The 20,973-nt window shown below is 43.6% G+C and overlaps 2 protein-coding genes across 2 annotated transcripts; both read left to right on the forward strand.

Moving 5' to 3' along the window:
* Positions 1-5,213: 5,213 nt before the first annotated feature.
* Positions 5,214-17,292, forward strand: LOC133912409 (mitochondrial import receptor subunit TOM40-1-like). Its single transcript, XM_062355113.1, has 11 exons — positions 5,214-5,548; positions 13,775-13,856; positions 13,935-14,034; positions 14,127-14,222; positions 14,300-14,350; positions 14,502-14,567; positions 15,282-15,383; positions 16,091-16,159; positions 16,236-16,319; positions 16,547-16,642; positions 16,774-17,292. Exons 1-11 carry the CDS (start codon positions 5,353-5,355, stop codon positions 16,828-16,830), a joined length of 999 nt encoding a protein of 332 aa, XP_062211097.1. The 5' UTR covers positions 5,214-5,352; the 3' UTR covers positions 16,831-17,292.
* Positions 17,293-18,907: 1,615 nt separating this feature from the next.
* On the forward strand, positions 18,908-20,670 carry LOC133911020 (non-specific lipid transfer protein GPI-anchored 2-like). Its single transcript, XM_062353248.1, has 2 exons — positions 18,908-19,458; positions 19,958-20,670. The coding sequence occupies exons 1-2, from the start codon at positions 19,029-19,031 to the stop codon at positions 20,089-20,091; spliced, it is 564 nt and encodes a 187-aa protein (XP_062209232.1). The 5' UTR covers positions 18,908-19,028; the 3' UTR covers positions 20,092-20,670.
* The last annotated feature ends 303 nt before the right edge of the window (positions 20,671-20,973 follow it).

The following is a 20,973-nucleotide window of genomic DNA, read 5'->3' on the forward strand; positions in this document are numbered from 1 at the left end:
TAAATTGATAACCTAGCATGTCCATATCATGAGAGTATAATCTAGATATGTGTACGATAGTATTACATATGTCTAGATCTACTATACTCGAAATTAAGAATCGTAGAAAATAAAGTACGAGTGACATAGTTTTTACTTACTGATCCTACGCTGTGAAAATTGCTGAGGATGTAGGTTGCACTGTGTTGACAGCACGATCAATATTGCTAACGACGCGCCAGATTTGTTGATGATGACAGCGTGCGGCGCCTAAACGACTAGAAAGATGAGCCGTGGTGAAGAACTTGAGCAGTCGCACGAAGTGCTTCCCAAAAAATTTATTAGCTCACTCTTGATGCAAGATTTCAAGAGTGAGGGTATCGGAGACCTGCTCTCTCGGTTACTGGTGCATGCCGATATCGAGATGGAGTAGACTATAGTGACAGTGCAACAATGAGAGGAAGAAGCAAAAAAACCACATTCTTATATAGACTTATATAATAAGAGTGTTTCCAAATTGAGAACTAATTTCATTAGTAGTCTATCTTCTTCCTCCAATAATATGGAGGTCCTTAGCTATATATAGAGAAATTCTTCCACCTCCACCTCCATTAGCAATATGATACTAATAGAAGGTGGGTCTTATCATGAACTATCTCTCTATAATATAGTATTTGAGATTTATTGAGAATTATTAAAATTATATGGGCCCATATAATTGTAACAACTTTTAACGAGAAGATCACGGATTGTCCATGAAACTAACGAAATCCACGAAAAATCATTTCTTCCTCTTTTCTCTTTTTCCTTTTATTTCTTTTTCCTCCTTTACTTTTTCTTTCTTTCCTTTTTATTTTTTCTTTCCTCTTTTCTTTTTTCTCCTCTCTTTCCTTCTCTTTTCTTTTCTCTTTATTCCCTTTCTTCTCTACTGATCATGTTCCTTCAATATCACATCTCAAAATCCGTAAACATGTCATTAAGCATAATCATACATCAAAAGCATCATGTTTAATTATTAAGCATTTGACAGTGTTTGTTATTCTAAAGGAATAAGTCCATTTTACTCCATCGAACTATTACGTTTGTCCGGATAACCCCCTAAACTTTTAAACAGTCTATTTTATTTCCCCGAACTATCAATATCGTCCATTTTACCTACCGGAGTGATTTTTCTTGATGATTTTGATGACGTAGCGACGGTTTCACCACGTGACGTATCCAGTTAGCGTATCCAGTCAGTGTGCTAACATTAGCGTTACGTAGTAATTCGATTTTTCTTTACAAAAATAATTCATAAAAATAGAATATTTCGAAAATAGGTTTTATGTTTAAAAAATCCAAAAAATATAAAATAATTTAGATAAATGTTTTAATATGTTTTTAGCTCTATTTTATTTCTGTAAATATTATTTAATGTTCTTCTAGTATAAAAATTATTCCAAAAATGTTAGAATAAATGTTTTAAGTTGGAAAATAGTTTTAGAAAATATAGGTTAATTCTGATAAAGTTTAAGAATATTTTCTTTGATAAAATAAATGCTTTAAATATATTTGGTTGTATATAAAATTAGTTTTAATTCTAGAAAAAATAGGTTTAATTTCAGAAAAATAATTTCGTCATTTTTAGCCATAGTTTTTGCGTCGTTTCTAGCCGTTTAAAATTAGTTTAGCTGTACTTTTTGAACACATTTTGGGCATATTTGAGCACATTTTGAGCACATTTTAGCACATTTGAACATATTTGGCCATATTTTAGCCATATTTAGGCACATTCACATTTGGCCACATTTTGACACATTTTAGCGACATTTTGGTCACATTTGAGTACATTTTGGGCACATTTAGTCCTATTTTAAACACATTTTGAGCACATTTTTGATACATTTTTGCTAAATTTAGGCACATTTTAGGCATATTTGGCCATATTTGGACACATTTTAGCCATATTTATGAATATTTTGGGCACATTTGGGCACATTTGGACAAAATATGGCCACACGTGCCCAAATATGCCAAAATATGACGAAATATGTCCAAATATGTTAAAAATGTGCCCAAATATGACCAAAATATGGTCAAATATGACCAAAATATGACCAAATGTTATCAAAATGTACCCAAATAGGACCAAAATGTGGTAAATGTGCTCAAAATATGCTCAAATATGCCCAAAATATACCAAAAATGTGCTCAAATGTGCTCAAATATGCTCAAAATATGTACAAAAGTACGGCTAAATGAAAAAAGTTTAAATAGCTAAAAGTTCAAATTCCTCTTGAACGTCCCATTCTCAACAAAAAAAGTTTGAGTTTCTTAGAAAATATCCAAAATTGACAACTCAAGTCTGAATTCCTAATTTGGATTTTTAAATGCCAATTGAAAGTTAAAATTGCTAGCTGAATACAAATTGCCAATGTGAAAGTATTCAAATACTAGTTGCACGGGAACCGGTTCAAAAATCCCTAATTTTGGCTATGAGTTCAGTCATCAAAAATCCATCTACCAACAACTAGAAATGTTACCTTTGTTGGAAAATAAGATACTTTTAAGTTTAATTTAATTCATAAATAATTCGTGAGCATAAACTGATAAACTAATATGTTTATATCATCAAAGTATAATCTAGACCTATGTATAATAGCATTACATATATCTAGATCTACTATACTTAAAATTAGGAATCACAGAAAATTAAGTACGAGTGACATAGTTTTTACGTACTTATCCTGCGTTGTGAAGATTACTGAGGATGTAGGTTGCACCGTGTTGATGGCACAATCAATGTTGCTAATGATGCGCCAAATTTGTTGATGATGACAGCGGGCGGCGCCCAAGCGATCAGGAAGACGAGCCGTGGTGAAGAACTTGAGCAGTTGCGTGGAGTGCTTTCCAAAAACCTTATTCGCTCTTTCTTAGAGCAAAATTTCAAGAGTGAGGGTTTCGGAGACCTGCTCTCTCGGTTACCGGTGCATGTCGATGCCGAGATGGAGTAGACTATAGTGGCAACGCAACAGCGAGAGGAAGAAGCAAAAATACCATCATTCCTATATAAACTCACATAATAAGAGCGTTCCAAAATTGAGGACTACTCTCATTAGTAGTCTAGCTTCTCCCTCCAATGATATGGAGGTCCTTAGATATATATAGAAAGAAAATCTCTCACCTCCACCTCTATTAGTAATGTGGTACTAATAGAAGGTGGATCTCATCATGGGTCGTCTCTCCATAATATGGTATTTAAGATTTATTGAGAATTATTAAAATTATATGGGCCCATAATATTCTAACAACCTTTCAACGAGAAGATCACGGAATTGTCGATGAAACTAACGAAATCCCCAAAAAATCTTTTCTTTCTCTTTTCTCTCTTTTGTTTTATTTATTTTTCCTCCTTTACTTTTTCTTTCTTTCCTTTTTTTATTTTTTCTTTCCTATTTTCTTTTTCCTCCTCCCTTTCTTTCTCTTTTCTTTTCTCTTTATTCCCTTACTTCTCTATTGCTCATGTTCCTTCACATCCCAAAGCAGTAAATATGTCATTAAGCATAATCATATATCAGGAGCATCATGTTTAATTGTTAAGCATTTGAGGAGTGTTTGTTATTCTAAATGATAGTTTAACTTTTATTTAGAGTTATAAAAAAACCTGATCGTTGAGTTTTCTTTTAGTTTAACCTCCGCTTGCATTGTGGGTGAATACATTTAAAATGAGTTCATCTCGTTTTGTAATCGCGGCACAAAAAAGTCCTAGAATTTTTGGAGCTTTAGAGCATCCATTTTGAGATACTAAAGTAGGCAGAGAAAGAAAAGGTTTTACAACTGAAATGAGCATTTTCTCTTACATTAGAGAGCCGCCTAACTGACCCACCACCTCACCTCTCTCTTTGTCCTGAAACTACACCTTTCTTCCTCCCCCTTACCCCCTCACGTGCTCCCTCTCTCCCAACCGAGCTGTCCAAAGAACAACAGAGTTGCTATTCTCTCTCCCTTCCTCAAGCTCTCTCTTTCTCCTAAAAAATCTGTCTTTTAGAAGTAAAAACAAGGTATGCATGTGTTGCCATGGTGACTGAACAACAGGATGATGCGGGAGACGGCGACGACAAACAACGGTGCGACAACGGAGTGGCTCCGACGTGGTGGGGATGGCAGCGGTCGCCGTCGCTAATAGGTAAGGGTGACAACGGAGATTTCTAGGGTTAGGGTTAGGCGGCTTAGGTTTAGCTGGACTCGGACCAATGCTTTTAATGCGTCAGGGGGGAGGGGGCTTATTAAGCGGCGATTGTAAGATTCGAGTATTACAAGAGGTGCCGATCAATGGAGAGTTGTCCACGTGCTTGTCTGTTTTTCCTTGGAGAAGATGTTGGTTGGTGGAGCGTTGAATGTTTGTTGGTAGTAGAGAAAGTGTTAAACAATTTGGGTATATATTGGACGACAATTGCAGGTAATTTTATTGAAATGTATAGGGACAATGCTATACCCAACCCGCAAAAGAGCCCATGAAGCATCCGAAGGTCTGCTTTTCGATTCTGGCTTTTAGAGTAGGAAAAAGTCCATCCACCCCTTGAAGTTTGATGGTGCAACCACATAACTTCTTGAGAAAACAAAAGGTATATTCAACACCCCAACGTTACAACATCGGGTCAATACAGCCCATATGGATGGTTTTGAAGATGGTTTCTCCATCGTGGCATCGACGGGGCTACCACATGGTGATAAAATTAAACAGTAGGAAGTTTGCTCTGTTTTTTCCTAACATTTTCTTCTCATATTCTTTTTTTTTCAAACTTCCCTTACAATAGGTGCTGCCACATGATGATGACAGGGCTACCACTTTTATTTTATGTTAACGATTAAGGGGAAAATAGAAAGAAAAAAATAACAAAAATATACTTCTCACTATTTAAAATATTTTTAAACAATCATCGCCACATGACATCTCATGTATAGATCTTTTCTTTCCTCAAGGTGTTATGTTACCGTACAATCAAACCTCGGGGGTTAAATAATCTTTTTATTCGTAGTATAGAAGATGTGATTAGCTTTTGAGAAGCCCGATTGAAAAGCTAGTATTGTGTTTGAGCTTCTGACTTTTAGAAGTTTAAAAAAACTCTATGTTTCTTTTCGCTTCTGACGGAGACGATTTCTTGGTATGCAATCAAAATTTTATGTTTCTTTTGGTTTCGAAATTATATGCCTCGGAAAAAGTTCAAGAGTCACTTACAATCCCACTCCACAGTAGCCACCAAAACCACGGAGAAAATAAACACTCCCAAAACCCACGCAAGGTAGCAGCGCCGCAGCCGCAGAAGCGAGGTGAAAGAGAGCCGAGCGCCCCAAACCCAAACCCCAGAAGCCCGGACCTAGGGTTCTGCCGCCATGGGATCCGTCGCCTCCGCCGCAGCGCCGCCGCCGTCTCCCCCAGCGCAGCCCCAAGCGGGCACGCCGCCGTATGGAGTCGGACTCGCCGGGATCCTCCCGCCGAGGCCGGAGGGGGAGGGAAAGGAGGAGAAGGTAGACTACCTCAACCTCCCCTGCCCGGTGCCCTTCGAGGAGATCCAGCGCGAGGCCCTGAGTTCGTCCCCTTATCTCTCCACTTTCCTTAACCGCTACTACTGTGAACTGATAAGGCATTGGGGGGATTGGTACTTGTTATGCGCGTGTCCTGGTGTGGTTGGTGATGGACTCGTGGTAGAATCAGTTGCTCTGCCGCGATTGAATCGCTTGGTGCAGATTGATTGCTAGGTTGCTGCTTTGTATCATTGTATGCTTAGTGGTTTGCTGTTGGATCTGATATGTGCGGTGCTTCAGTGCTTCGTTGATTGTCATCGTTGCACTCCATTGATGCGTCTGTCTTAGGAATTGTTTGGTGATTTTGTGTCGTATCTATCTTATGGACACAATGCTCTAGGTGTAGTGCCCTAGTGCGTCAGCTGCTGCTGTAGATTGCGTATTTTGCTCCAATGCATTAAGTCTGACAATTGATGTTGTGCGCTACTGGCACACTGATTTGCATCCGACGCTGATCCTCTGCAGTCTGGCTGGTGAAGTCAGAGTCGCACAGTGATTTGTGAGGAGAGGTACAGTGCTGTGCAGTCAAGAACTGTATCGGTGGTTCGTCCACAAACTCTACTACGCTTGCCATTTCGTGGGGTTGGCATATGTCCAACTATTCACGTTACAGTTGTATCTTGTTACAAATGGCAATTCTCTATATACGCTATACCTCATCCTTAGAAATAGCTTTTGTGAATGTCGAGGGTTGATTATGACAACAATTTCGGAGTGTATCGGTTGAGGGGCGCGTGAACAACACTTGTGGGGTGCGTATGCTATGAACTCAAGAACACATGGGTTATCCAGGTTCATGCCTCCAGAAGGATAATAGTCCTACGTCCTGTGTATTTGGTTATTAGTGTTTTGGAACTAGTTTTTCCTCCCTTTACAAACTGGGTCCTCTCTTTATGTACCAGAGAAAGGGAAAACTTATAAGTGGACCCTTTTGCCTTGAAGATACTGTTGACCCGTCCCATCCGTCGGATACCTCCATGCTCACCTCAACCTGGTTAGTCGGCCTGCCTTATCTCATCATTGGTCTCGCACGCATGTTTATGAAGCAGCCTGTCACGCCTGCGAGCCCGTCCCGTAGCATTTAATGCTACAGGATGGGGCATGGCACCTCTGTACTGGCCATAACCAGTTCGTCGGGGAGGAGTGCCTAGGGAAGGAAAGACACTTGAGTGGAAATCATTTAATGAGAATAGACTGGTTTAGTGAGTACCTGCCCCGCGACCAGTGAAGGCTAGTCGTAGGATTTCCTTCTGTGGTAAGGATCCTTGTCGCGAAGGCGCAGACTGGTCGTGCGATGGGACCCTGGTCCAGGAAAAAATCTTCTGCTAACTAGAATCGCCAGCTGTGGGACCATAGAACAGGGGACCCCCTTAGTCTATACACCGACAGTAGCCCTCGAGCTTCCTCGGGATGTGGTGGTCTGAGCAGTTTGCCGTGTGGTCACTGGTGGAACTTGTCGTGCGACCTGAGCCCTAGGTCAACACGAGTTCACCCCGGGAGTGGCCATCAACGTAGTCCACTTTCGTGGCAGGCTCGCAAAACCACATCCCAAGGGGAGATTTTAAACTTCCAGAGAGAGAGAACGTGGGAGAGAGAGAAAACGTGGGAGACAGACGTCGTGGGAGAGAAAGACAATAACTTCCGCCGGACCCGAGGGAATTTTTCAACCCCCCACGCGTGGCCTTTCGAATTTAGAGACGGCTGGGCTCCGCGCGCCGGTTGGGGATATCGTGTCGATCTTATAAATTGAAAAGCCTAAGCTTGCCCACAAATCCTTTCGCCATCTCCCACAGCTCCCAAGCCCTAGCGCTTAGAGCCCTTCATCCCCATCTCCACTCGTGTTCTAGCAGCCACCCCCACCGCCCTAGATGGTGCTGCGCATCGGCAAAGAGCCAGATTTTCCCAAGTCCAGGTGCACTACGACGAAGCTAAATTAGATGTACGACAACCGTTTGCTCCCTCGCTGCCTCTCTTTGGGATACCGTTTGGGGGAGGAAGTGTCTGCTCCTCGCAAGGGGGAGATCGTGATGTTCGCCTATTTCTTTTTGGTCAGTCTCGTGCTGTCCTTTTTCCAATTCTTCACCACCGTTATCACCTTCTACGACATCTACCATCTCCACCTCAATCATAATTCCATCATCATGCTGAGTGTTTTCGCTCACATGTGCGAGAACTTCATTGGGGTCGAGCCATGCCTCAATCTCTTTTGGTATTTTGACACGACCCGGTTATAGACCAGGTCAGCCACCGGGAGCTGCGGGTTTCACCTCCGCGACGGTACTGCGGGGTCCTGCATTGAGATGGGCCTCAAGTCGGCGTGGTCAGGCTGGAAGGAAGAATAGTTCTACCTTAAGACAGAGGATTTGCTGGACAATATCTGTGTGCCAAATAGACTAGCACAAGTCCTCGATAGCTGGGGGAGCTCGCCCGCGACCACTCCAGAGCTTACGAGCCTTGCGGCCTGGGTCAAGACCCTTGTGAACGTCGGTCTGACTAGATCAGATGTCGTCCATAACTTCATCAAGCGTCGGGTGTGTCCCTTGCGAAAAAGAGCACATTCGACATATATGTACATTGGGAGCGGTGACGTCACCAGGGAGAGCTCGTTAGGTAATACTGCAACTGCTTTCATGGTGTTCTTTGTTTATTTGTGCGGTGTCCTAAAGTATCCCTCTTATACAGACCTCTCAGACGAGGCCGTTGAGTCGCGGGTCAAATTCCTCATGGGGGTAGCCTCGAGGAAGGACGTCCCATCGAAAGACACTCCTGCATTGTGCGACCTCCCTCGTCAGAGAGGGCTTGGATCAAATTGGTATGTTTGGCCTTTTCGGGAGGAGCTTGTCGGGAGGAGCTGCTCGCAGCGCGGAGAGACTTGGACCGGATGATCGGAGAGCGACCAGCGACGCGAATACTTCTACGACCGCCTCAACGGAGCCTTTACACCATTTGACTCGCTGCTGCGGTCCGTCGGCGTTCAGGTTCGCCCCACTCTCAGAGACACTGTGACTGGTCACGTCAACTGGTTTTTGGCTGCCTCCGAGGAGGCGAGTGGCCTTCTGGATAGGCTACACGTGACAGTGAGTGACCACTTGCTAGATGTCGGAGCCACCGACGCCTGTCTTGCCTTGGCCTGCGTCCACGAGCATCTTCCGGATACAAACCTCATCCCAACAGTCTCCGAAGGCTTTGCCGGTGCCATGAAGACCATCGAAGAGCTCCATGAAGTCACAGACTCATATCTACCCGCTGTTTGCTCCCTTCTTTGGTTTATTCGGTTCGATCCATTGCCATATGTTTTCGAGTCTTGCGTGTACTGAATAGACTGTTTAGATCCAATCTTCGGGAGCTGCCCGGGCGGTCGCTTTGTAATGGAAGGACCAGTCTTCATGTAAATTTTGCCTATGTTTGTGTTGCAAGTAGGTTCAGGGTGCTCGTCAGCAAGGTTTCTGGCGCTTAGGATGATCCTTAGTATGACGAGCCCATTGTGGGTGACCAGCGCTCGACTCGATTTAGGACTCGTGGCCTCGTGGTCATCCCTCGGGTGCCCATACCTTTGACATTACGCGAGTAGTAATTTTGACCCCACACGAGTGGTTTGGGGCGCTCGCCAGCAAGTTCCTGGCGCTTAGGATGACCCTTAGCACGACGAGCTCGTTGGGGGTCACCAACGCTCGACTTGGTTTAAGACTCGTGGTCTCGTGGTCGTCATCCCGCGGACGCCCATACCTTTGACACCATGCGAGTAGGTTTGAGGTGCTCGCCAACAAGGTTCCTAGTGCTTAGGATGACCCTTAGCACGACGAGCCCATCGGGGGTGACCAGCTCTCGACTCGATTTAGGACTCGTGGCGTCGTGGTTGTCATCCCTCGGACACCCACACCTTCGACATTGCACGAGTAGGTTTGGGGTGCTCGCTAGCAAGGTTCCTAGCGCTTAGGATGGCCCTTAGCACGACGAGCTTGTCGGGGGCAACCAACGCTCGACCCGGTTGAGGACTCGTGGCCTTGTGGTCGTCATCCTTTAGACGCCCATACCTTCGACACTGCGCACCTTCGACACTGCGCGAATAGTAATTTTGACCCCACCCCAGTAATATGATTGATCGGGTACAAAAAAAATTCTACGTTGCACAACAACAAACTACAGATCCTAAAAGTTCTACCCCACTACTGTTTGGTCAGCTGAAAAACTACCGACTAGGCGGTCAAGCCTATGAATCGGAAAAACTTACCATTTGGTGAGACCGTTCATATTCGGGTTATCTTGTAAAATAGAGTTTGTTTCTGAATTTGAAAAATTTACAAGCTATGTTCCACGCTTGTCTGGAAGATCCTACAAAATAGAAAAACAGGTTTGTCTTCGAGCAGCCTTACACATAGAAATTGTGTTCCGTGAGTTTGTGTAATTTGTGGCTGACCTCTGGCCATGTCGACCATGCCAGGTTAGGAAAAACATATCACTTTGTAGTACCTCTCTTCCTTGGGGAAGAGCCTGTCACTACTTGTCATATTCCTGGACTCGTCTGAGGTCGAGGTCTCCTACGACCAGTGTCTACTTCCGCACCCTATAGTCACGGTAGCGTCTGAGGCTCTGTTGGCATCAGACTGTTTGAATTTTGAGCATGTTTGCGGGACTCTTCGCTCGAGTTTGTATTGTCCTCTCGCTGCGCCTCCTGGTCGTACGAGGCTACGTGCGTTCTCCGACTGGCGACTTGAGTCCCGTTATCCATAATTATGTGATTTGGACTGCCAAACCGCACTACTAGCTCCTGTATGAACTTAATCGTTGCTGCGACGGTGATCTTCCTGACGGGCTCATTCTCTATCCACTTGGTGAATTTGTCGATTGCCACGAGCAGGAATTCAAAACCTTTTGGGGCTTTTAGAGAACGATCCTATGATAATGAGTCTCAGACAATGAAAGGACAAGAGAGTAGTACGGTTTGCTGTGCTTGGGTTTGTAGCTTGGCATATTGGCCATGGTTCTGACATGACCCGCACCGTTTCATCGGCTCGTAAGCATCTTGAAGGGCTATGGGTTAATAGAATCCTTACTGGAATGTTTTCCCGACCAGAGTGCGGTATGAAGCGCGGCTACCACATGTCTCCGAGGATGTTGGGGAACACTGTGCTCCCCCTTCCCGAGTGATGTATTTCAGTAAAAGTCTGTTGCTCCTTTGACGCTAGAGGTGTTCCCTTACCCAAGAGTATTTGTGGTCCTAGCCCGTGACCCTTTCTACCGACCCATCATCGTCAGAGGCTGCTTGATTTTGAAGGTAGTCTAAGATCTAATCCATTCAAGTCATACTCGAATCAAGCAGGGCGACCACATGATGGCCACCTGAGGTCGACGGTGTTGCCTCCAAAGGTGTTACCTCTGGTGCTCAGTTTCCAAGCGGAGGATCCCTTCCACATTGGTCCGAGACTGTGGTGGGTGGTTGTGTGAATCTTTTTTCAAAGACTCCAATCGGGACAGGTGCGTAAGAAGAGGCTAGACAGACCAGCTCATCGGTTAGGAAATTGTTCTTGCGAGGGACGTGCTAGACTTTAAAACCGATGGAGCGTTGCTTTAGCTCTCACTTTGGAGAGTTATGTCACCATCGTCTAGTCCAAGCACAGGAAACCCTTCGCACTCAGTTTACGGCCAGTAGTGAGTCCCTCATTGCTAGTGGGCGTTTTACCCCTCGTGCGGATGCTGCTCGTATTCTAGATAAGAGGCTCTCATACTCCGCAACATTGTTTGGTGGTCTGAAAATTTAATTAAAATGTGTTCCTGAAGGTGTCGCTGGCCGCTGGGGTTGAGATCGCTCCAGCCCCCAGTCCAATCAACGTGAACAACCTACCAACAAGTGTGGTCCTGTGTCTGTTCGTCTCTGGTCGCAGAAAGCACCCTCGCCTGTACAGGAGGAGAAAAATGGTCACGTATTGAGATCCTGGAAGGCTGTCTCCATTCCTGGTATCCGTCGAAAGTGATCGTTCTTTCTATCAGAACTTAAAGAGCGGAAGGCTCTATTTCCTATCCACACAAGATGACCCTGGGACATCGGGGCCTATGCCGCTCTCTGTTGCATGGTCTTTTTTGAATTTTGAAACCTTCAGATTCTGATCCGATGTCTAAACTCTGGAGCGCACCGGGATCATCTGGGTCGTATCCCACAATGAATTCCCCGCGGTGACCGGGGTCCTCAGAACGGGACTCAGCGGTTACTGTGAATCCGGCCATGAGTAGCCCAATCCAATCTCTAACACTCACTGAAACGCAGAAACACATCTCCCTTACTTGGCGCACCAACTGTCGAGGGTTAATCCATGACAATGATTCCAGGGTGTATCGGTCGAGGGACGCATGAACAACGCTTGCGGGGCGCAGGGGTTATCTAGGTTCAGGCATTTAGAAGGATAATAGCCCTACATCCTCTGTATTTGGTTATCAGTGTTTCGGAACTGGTTTTTCCTCCCTTTACAAACCGGATCCTCCTCTCTTTATATAACAGAGAAGAAGAACTTACAAGTGGGCCCTTTTTGCCTTGAAGATATTGTTGAGCCAGTCCCATCCATATACCTCCATGCTCACCTCACCCCAGTCAGCTGACCTGCCCTGCCCCATCATTGGTCTCGTACGCATGCCTGTGAAGCAGCCTGCCACGCCTGTGAGCCCGTCCAGTAGCAATTAACGCTATAGGACGGGGCATGGCACCTCTGTACTGGCCATAACTTGTCCGTCGGGGAGGAGTTTATAGGAAAGGAAAGATACTTGAGTGGAAAGCACTTAATGAGAATATATTGGATTGGTGAGTAATTGCCCTGCGACCAGCGAAGACTAGTTGCGAGATTTCCTTCTATGGTAAGGATCCTGGTCACATGAGCACAGACTGGTCGCGCGATGGGACTCTAGTCGAGAAAAAAATCTTCTGCCAACTGGAATCGTCAGCTATGGGACCATAGAACAGGGACCCCCTACTCTATATACCGACAGTGAAGATTAACTTATATTTGAAATTTTAAGCTGAGCTTGCATGTTTATCCAAATGACCTGTATATTCAGTGTAAGCCGTTGACAGCAGCATAAATCGCAACAATTTGTTTTTCAATTGGAAGGCTACAGAATGGAATTTACGAAAGCCCATCTTTCCGACTTGTCACCTTCCCTGTCAGTTAGCAAGCGAGTCCATAAGAAGCGACCCACTTTTTCATACCATCCATGTTCTGTGATGCAAATACACCTGGATTTTAAGATCTGCTTGATACAGCTTTCCGGGTATACTGGCTGAAAAAGGCAGTTGCTATAGATGGAATTGGTAGCACAATTTAGGGGGAACACAATCTATTTTATGTTGCCATATTCAGGATTTCAGACTGCTTTGCCATTTGGTTCTTACTAATTGAGTTTTTGTGCATATTCTGAGTGTCTGAAGGTCTATCTGTACTTGTTAAATTCAAATCTACACAACGAAGAGCAGAACCAAAAGTAATATATGCCAGTAGACCAGTAGATAACTTGGAAACTTGCTACTGTTGCTGAACTCGCATGCATTCTGACCTTCTATGTTTGACATTACTATTGTGCCTTCATTGTTGACATGTAGCTTCAAACACTGTTCGATCCCATAAGCTATCTCACTGCTACTCCCAGCCCCAATAATATCTTACTTCAGCGTTGCTTTCTTAAATCTCAGTTCAAGTAGTCTCCATCAAATATTGTGGCAACAATTCAATGAATGAACTTATTATAAACATACGACAATGAGATGGGAAAAGAACTGGAAGTTCAATGTTACTCCTTTCATTCTTTTTTGTTTGTCGTTTTAGCTTGTGAAAAGTGTTCTAAAACATGGTTAGTTTTCTTAATACCTGTGCACTCGTCTAAAACGACAAACAAAAAAGAATGGAGGGGATACGATTTTGGAATGATTGGAGGAATATGGTATGTTACGAGAAATAAAAAATTGATTATGGATCATGGAACTGCAGTTCCATCAAAAGAACTTGATATTACAAGAATAGGATACTATTAAACTTACATATGTTTATCATATGTCGTGACCATTCATTGAGTTAACCCTTTGATTAACTTTGAGATCTCTGGCTAGTTCATACCTTTTTTTCCCAACTAAGTATGCAATAGCAAACTTAATAAACCCTATTTCTTGTTTTGTTTTATTGGTGCATACACAATACTGAGTATATTTAATATTGCTTTCCTGAGCTCTACTGACATGCTCCTTTTGCAGTGTCGCTGAAGCCAGAACTTTTTGAAGGATTGAGGTTTGACTTCACAAAAGGGTTAAATCAAAAGTTTTCGCTTAGCCACAGGTGAGGCCATAGCATAAGTGTTAGTAAATATCTTATTTTCATTTTTTTTTCTAGAGCATATTCTAACAACTTCAACAGTGTTTTAATGGGCTCCTTAGAAGTACCATCTCAGTCACCTGACACTATAAAAGTTCCAACTGCACATTATGAATTCGGTGCCAATTTCTTAGACCCAAAGGTTTGTTTCATGACATCCATTGTCACCGTAGCATCTGGCAAAATGGTGTATTTCTTAACTTGTTTTGTTACTGCACATGAAATTGTTTCTAGTTAATGCTCATTGGAAGGGTGATGACTGATGGAAGGCTGAATGCTCGTGTGAAATGTGATTTGACAGACAATCTTACGCTAAAAGTGAATGCGCAGGTACATGGGTTAACTGGTCCATCCTTTGTTTTGTTGCATATCTTTGCTTTATTTCACTGTTGATTGTTCTTTCCCAGCTTACCCATGAGGCGCATTACTCCCAAGGGATGTTTAACTTTGATTACAAGGCCAGTATGACAATGCTTCTTCAGTCAATGAGTTTGTTCCAAGCTTTTATGACTAATTAATTATAACTTGCTTACTTGGCAAATAATTGTTTTTATTTCTAGTTCCATCCTAAATTTAGTTCCTGTATTATCACTTCACCTGTTTGTATAGGGCACTGACTATCGAGCACAATTTCAAATCGGAAACAATGCATTCTACGGTGCAAATTATATTCAGGTAAAGACCTTTGCAATACAGTTTACTTTCAACTCCATCACACTGTCACTTGCATGACCATAGGAAGATGAAAATGAAGAAAAAGACTCTTTGGTTGTTTAAATATCACACAAAATTCAGTAACCTTTGGCTCGTTTCTTGATATTCACCTTTATGCTGTTTGATATTTGAGCGTCTTATATATCTTGTTTCTTAAGAATTTTATGATTTGGTTATTTATTTGTCATTATCTTACTCTCCTAATGTTGTGTATATGCTGTGGAACCAATTTATTTCGCATTATGGGCTTGTTTGAACCTTGCACTTGCTTTACAATTGTGAAAATAAACTATATTTTGGACTATAGGCTGAGTAAAGTTGATTTTCTAGGTTCAATGCCAAATTTGGAATAACTTGGCCACCTTTAGATTTGTGCATTTACTATTTCAGCTACAACTTACAGGGCTGTGCTAGTACAGGTTGATAGTTTCTGTGGTCTCTGCTTATTCACACTTGTTATTCAGGTTTTGTACTTTGCTAAGTGCCAAGCTCTTTAGTAGACTGAACAACTTTGCTTTATATGTTATCTTTGTATTGAAATTGAAGTAGTTAAGTAAATGTTCTTGTCCATTGAAATGCCGTGCAATTTCTTTTTTCGCTTTTCTAAATTAGCTAGCATTGTTATGATTATCAAGATCGACTAATCAAGTTTAACTTTTTCTGAGTGTGTTTCAGAGTGTTACACCAAACCTATCAATGGGAACTGAAATATTCTGGCTTGGCCAACAGAGGAAATCAGGAATTGGTTTTGCCTCTCGCTATAACACGGATAAAATGGTAACGAGTTGGTGCGATCCTCCTTTTTTTTGCATGTTATAATTAATATTGATGTAGTTCATGTTTTTCATCCCGACCATTCATTTTGCATAGAGGCTGAATTAGTTATTAACATGTAATATGTCCAAACTAGCTTGGGCCTTAATCGTCTAGCCTTTTCTGCCCACAACTGCCTTGTTTGATAATTGCGTGTTTCGTTTGTTCTGGCTTTGTTTCGAGATTTGTGAGATCTTTGAGACTTTTGTTAGAAACAATTCTAGAGGACTTTTCTCTAAGTTACTTCCCTATTGTCATTTTGTCATTGAAAACTAGAAGGCGTAACAAGTGATCTCTTTTACTTTCCGTTGATACTCAACATGATGCCAGATCTAGAAATTCGGAGTTCAAGACCTGCCTGGCACAGTTTTGTGAAAAAATAGCTATGATCATTTAAGGATCCAATGGTTTGATCAGAAGAGTCACAAATGTGGTCCAGGTTTTGGTGGTTGTTGGGTTTATGTTGTAGCATTGTAGGCTTGGCGAACTGATTGGTGCATGAAATTAAACATCGTCAGGGAGCCAGCATAAAAGCTTCTTGTCATCATTGCTTTACTGACTAAGCTTTACTTGTGTGGCTAAAGCCTTAAGTGCATACTGTTGTTGTACATAGACATTGAAGTTGCTATAAGATGGAAGATAATCACTATTTTCTATTATGACCATTGCAGGTGGGTACTCTACAGGTCGCAAGCACTGGAATAGTTGCCTTAAGTTATGTCCAGAAAGTTTCTGAGAAGGTTGGATTTCCACCATGAGAACAGACAACTTTCACATGCTATGCTAACTTGATTCTAATGATACATTTATTCGCAGGTTGCCCTCGCATCTGACTTCATGTATAACCACATGTCAAAAGACGTGACTTCTAGCTTTGGTTATGATTACATGCTTAGGCAGGTCAGTGTCTTATAACACTTTGACAATTTGTGTCAGGTAGTATTGCATTAGCTATTGAGATCCTCCAAGTATTGTATCTCTGCGTCAAATTGTTTGCATGAATGATTATGCATGAACAGTATGAACATATTTACTCTCACCCTACAGTACACAAAGATATGAGATCCTTGTGTCCCTCTGTTCTGTAGTTCCTTTCTCATAGTTTTTGTGCTATTAAATTGTTGCAGTGCCGTCTAAGAGGTAAAATCGACTCAAATGGTGTTGTTGCTGCATACTTGGAGGAGAGATTGAACATGGGTGTCAACTTCCTTCTTTCTGCCGAGGTACGTACGAGTCGAATGGCAGTTCCAGCATACACGTTTTCTTTTTTGCTATTGCACTTGTTTCATTAACCAGAAGTAAATACCCTGAGGTTTACTGGAGTATTTTATTAACTTGCAATTTTGTGGTGCAGATTGATCATTCAAAGAAGAACTACAAGTTTGGTTTTGGAATGACTGTAGGAGAGTAATTCTGCAGAAACCATTGCTGTGGGGGCACATGAGATACTTGTGCAGTGGGCTTTGCATGAATGTCACAATATTTCAGGGCTCAGTTTTGAGTGAACAGGTTCTTGCCCTTGTGTGTCTTGGGAAAATATAGGAATAGACCATTGCTACTTTACAGAGTTTCTCTTTCTGTGTATTGGTGGTGTCTTTTCATCTGCTTGAGATAATATGACCGCGGGGGCCATGATTCTTTGTTTTGGATGGAACAAGCTTAATAGCTTTGGAATAATGTTGCTTATGCTGCTAGCGACCTTAGGTTTAACCCAAGGTCGCCACCAGCACAACATTTTTTTTTGTGTGTACGACCATCTTACACTAGCTGCAGAAAATTTTACGCTTTAAAGCTCCTGACCATCTGCCACATTTACTGTTCTCATGTGCGTCTGTTTATAAATGGCAAGTCAGAACATAATTTAGCATGTCAATCTGATTGTGTTAATCGAACGGTACTTGTTTTCATTCTCCCAGTACCGAAGCGATCTTCTTTTCCTCGGCTCCTGAGGCCTGAAAGATAATGTAGAAGTATATACTATGTATAAGCTGAAACAACACGTTTTGCTCCCGATGTCGTTTGTTTCATGAGGCGGAACCGTATCTACCTCGCTAATATTTGCAGTTGTAGTCCATAACATGGCTGGCCATTGCTTCAGTGTAGCTTTGGTGGACGATTGGACGTGGATCACGTATTTAATCCCATCGTCTTGGACGTCCATGTCAAGAAGACTAAGATATAAACCGACTTGCAAGTGGGATTCGCAAGTCGACTCAGGTCGGATTTGATTGTTTCGATGAAACTATGGCTATGAAACACGTGGTTATGTGCCACTATAAAATGCGATTTTTTGAGGGGAATATAGCCTTCATACTCTGCAATTTCAATTGGTCACGGTGCCTGAAAAAAAAAAATGGTCGAGGCCTGTACCAATATACTATTTTCACTTGATCTCCAAATATGATTGGACTATGTTGTCGGGTTAGAGTATCTTCAACAGATTTTCACTATATCTTTATATAGCCTCTCTAAAAGATTTCTTTTCTATTTCTCTATGCGTTTCAACCGACTCTTTAAATCTCACTCTTTAAATTCAACTTATCTATATTTTATTAATATTCTATAGATAAAAATATTTTCAATGACTTAATTTTGTATGTGTTTGAATTCAAATTGATTTAAAAGAAGAATATCACATGAAATGATAAAAATGCATATAAATGGAGTATTACAAAGGAACTTCTTTTTTCACCATATAACCTAGGGTTGGAAATAATTATAGAAATTAGTCTATCACATAAGAAGAATATTAATAAATTTTCCCAGTTTTTTGGGAATTTATTCAAGGCCTTAACAATTGTTAGAAGTTATAAAAATAGTATTTTTTTGGAGAATTTTAGTTTAAATTCTACACAAACTTTTTATGTTAATTCAATTAAAATAAGTTGCAAATGTGTTATAGAACACGTACAAAGAATTCTATAATTTTTAGAGCAACAGAAGACTATAGTTTTGAATAGAAAAGGTACAAGAAAATTGAAATTATCGAGTACTGTTCATAGTAGATCCACGTATCATCCTCTAATTCCTTTGTAGTGAAATCAAAGATGGCTAGCCTCTCCCGCTAGCTGGATGTGGGAAGCCAGGCGGAGCGAATAGCGAGTCCCAAAGATAAATTTGCAGATAGCGAGTCCATTGGAGCCCTTTTTTCCATCTTGCTCAATAAATTTGCGAGCCGGATAGCGTGCCTAATTGCTCTTAGCTTTGTCCCAAGAACAAAGGAGAGCGAGACCCATCCGGCAAGGAAGCCATGGCTCCTAATGGTGAGTGGTGGGCTAGTACTAGCCTACTACTATCACTAAACATCGGAATATTCATTTTTTTGTCATTTTATCGGAGTAGTAATTTCTCGCTAAGTATATAAATAGATTCTTCTAAATCTATGATAGTAAACCTAAGTAACAAATTTATCATTTTACTGGATACCAGGGTGATAAAAGAATCAAATGCCACTCTTGACATCCCCATCACTCGGTCTGCTCACGAATACAAACGCAGAAGCAGACACACACTGAGCAGTGAGCTCCCCCATCCCCACATGTCAAACAGAGCACAACCCACACGCTCCAGACATCAAGCAGCCCAAGACAAAGCAGCGACGGCGACGCCATGGCTATGATGATGCCACCCGCGGTGCTCGTGCTCCTCGCCCTCGCGGCCGCGGCTGCGCTGCTGCAGCCGGCGCGGGCGCAGATATCGGTCGCGCCCTGGGGCGCCCCCGCGCCGGCGCTGGAGTGCACGGGCGCGCTGCTGAACCTGACGTCGTGCCTGACGTACGTGGAGCGCCGGAGCTCCCTGACGTGGCCGGAAAAGGGCTGCTGCGGGGCGCTCGCGGGCGTCGTGGGCGGTGGCGACGAGGCCGCCTGCCTGTGCGGGCTCGTCGCTGGGTATGGCACGCGCGGGGTCCGGGTCGACCCCGTGCGCGCGCTCGCGCTGCCCACCATCTGCCGCATCGACGCGCCGCCGCCCAGGCTCTGCGCCGCGCTCGGCCTGCCCGTCGCCGAGCCGCCGGGCGGCGGCGCCGCGCCGGCGGAATCAGGTACGGCGTGCTACGGTCTGCCGCGTGCAGTTAACGCATACGCACCGTTCTTAGTACGTTCCTTTTCGTTGCGCTTTTCAGTGTGGCTGTCCCTGGTGGGATTTAGCATCCAATTAAAGAACTAGACAAGCACCGTAGGCAGGAAATCATCGTGTCAACGCCGTGCATTTTTTTACTTAGCCTAGATTCTGTCTTAGTTAATATATATATATAAAGAGATGATGCCTTTTGCAGATTTCATTAGTTAAACCACCCCTACGAATCACTTGAACTCAGAACTTATAAATTACAAGGCTCCAATCCCTCCAACTATTAGCGTGCATATACAACAACGTGTAAGGGTAGGGTATTCTAGTCTTCTAGCTAAAAAAAAAACGCAACGGTAGAATGTAATTTCCTGCATACCTCTAGGCATTAGCAATACGTTCCAGTAGTTGAAACTCCTTTGATGAGTTCGACTGAGCAGTGTCGGCACTGACAACATCTCATCCAACGGCAGGGTCCGACGTACCGACGACCACACCGACAACGGCGTCCACGAACGGCGGCCCAGCGACGGTCCAGCAAACCTCAAGAAGTCCGTACCTGGTGGCTGTCCCACCCTGCCTCATTCTCTCCACGCTGCTGCTGTAACTAGCAAGTCATACAATACAGCTCGCAGCAGCGTAGAGTTGCTGCACATTTGTACAAGTGTAAATGTACACACGCGTTCCGCCGCCACCGATCGAATCAATTCGGCGTTCCGTCCATACAACAAACGGCCCCGGTTGGATTGCATATCGGCGTATCCGCGTATGTGCCCAACTGCCCACCGCCCAGCCAAATCAAATCAGCCGGTGGCGACTGATGGGAGCACCTGAGCCGCAGGCCGCAAAAGCGAAGCGGCCGACGGGACGGGACAAGGCGCTTCAAATCGTTAGAGGCGGCACGGCGCGGGGTGCTGGTCGATGCGTCGCGCCCGGCATGGACCGAGGGGGGCGCGCGCGCGCGCACGGCCAGCGTGTGACAGCTAGCTAGCTGTTTTGGTGGTTGGATTGGGTTGGGTCACACGAGACACGAACGCGGGACTTGGTTGCGGTGGCGAGGCCGAGGCGTGCCATGCCGGCCCGTACCGGGGGCAGCATACGATGATGACACGAGGCCGGCGGGAGGCGCGGGACCGTCGTGTGACCTGGCATTTGGACGTGCGTGCCTGGCCTAGCCGGTCGGTGGGGCTCGCCGGCAGGTGGATTATCGTTGTCGACCCGAGGCCAATGAGCTGCCTAAATTCGGCGGTCTGCTTCGATTGATTGATTATCCCCATGGTTCAGAGTTCAAGACAGTCCGATGGGCCATTGGGTGCATATGGAATTATGGATATATATATATATATTAATATTAATATTTATAAAATTATATGTTCTTTTGAAAATTTTGCAAGACTAGACTACCGTCACCTGCTCATTGGACGAGAGCAAGGTCTTATCCTATGAACATGTGACACCTTGATGTGATAGGCCAGCGTGGCAAGCCACT

The sequence above is a fragment of the Phragmites australis genome, chromosome 3, assembly GCF_958298935.1.
Source record: "Phragmites australis chromosome 3, lpPhrAust1.1, whole genome shotgun sequence".
NCBI lineage: Eukaryota > Viridiplantae > Streptophyta > Magnoliopsida > Poales > Poaceae > Phragmites > Phragmites australis.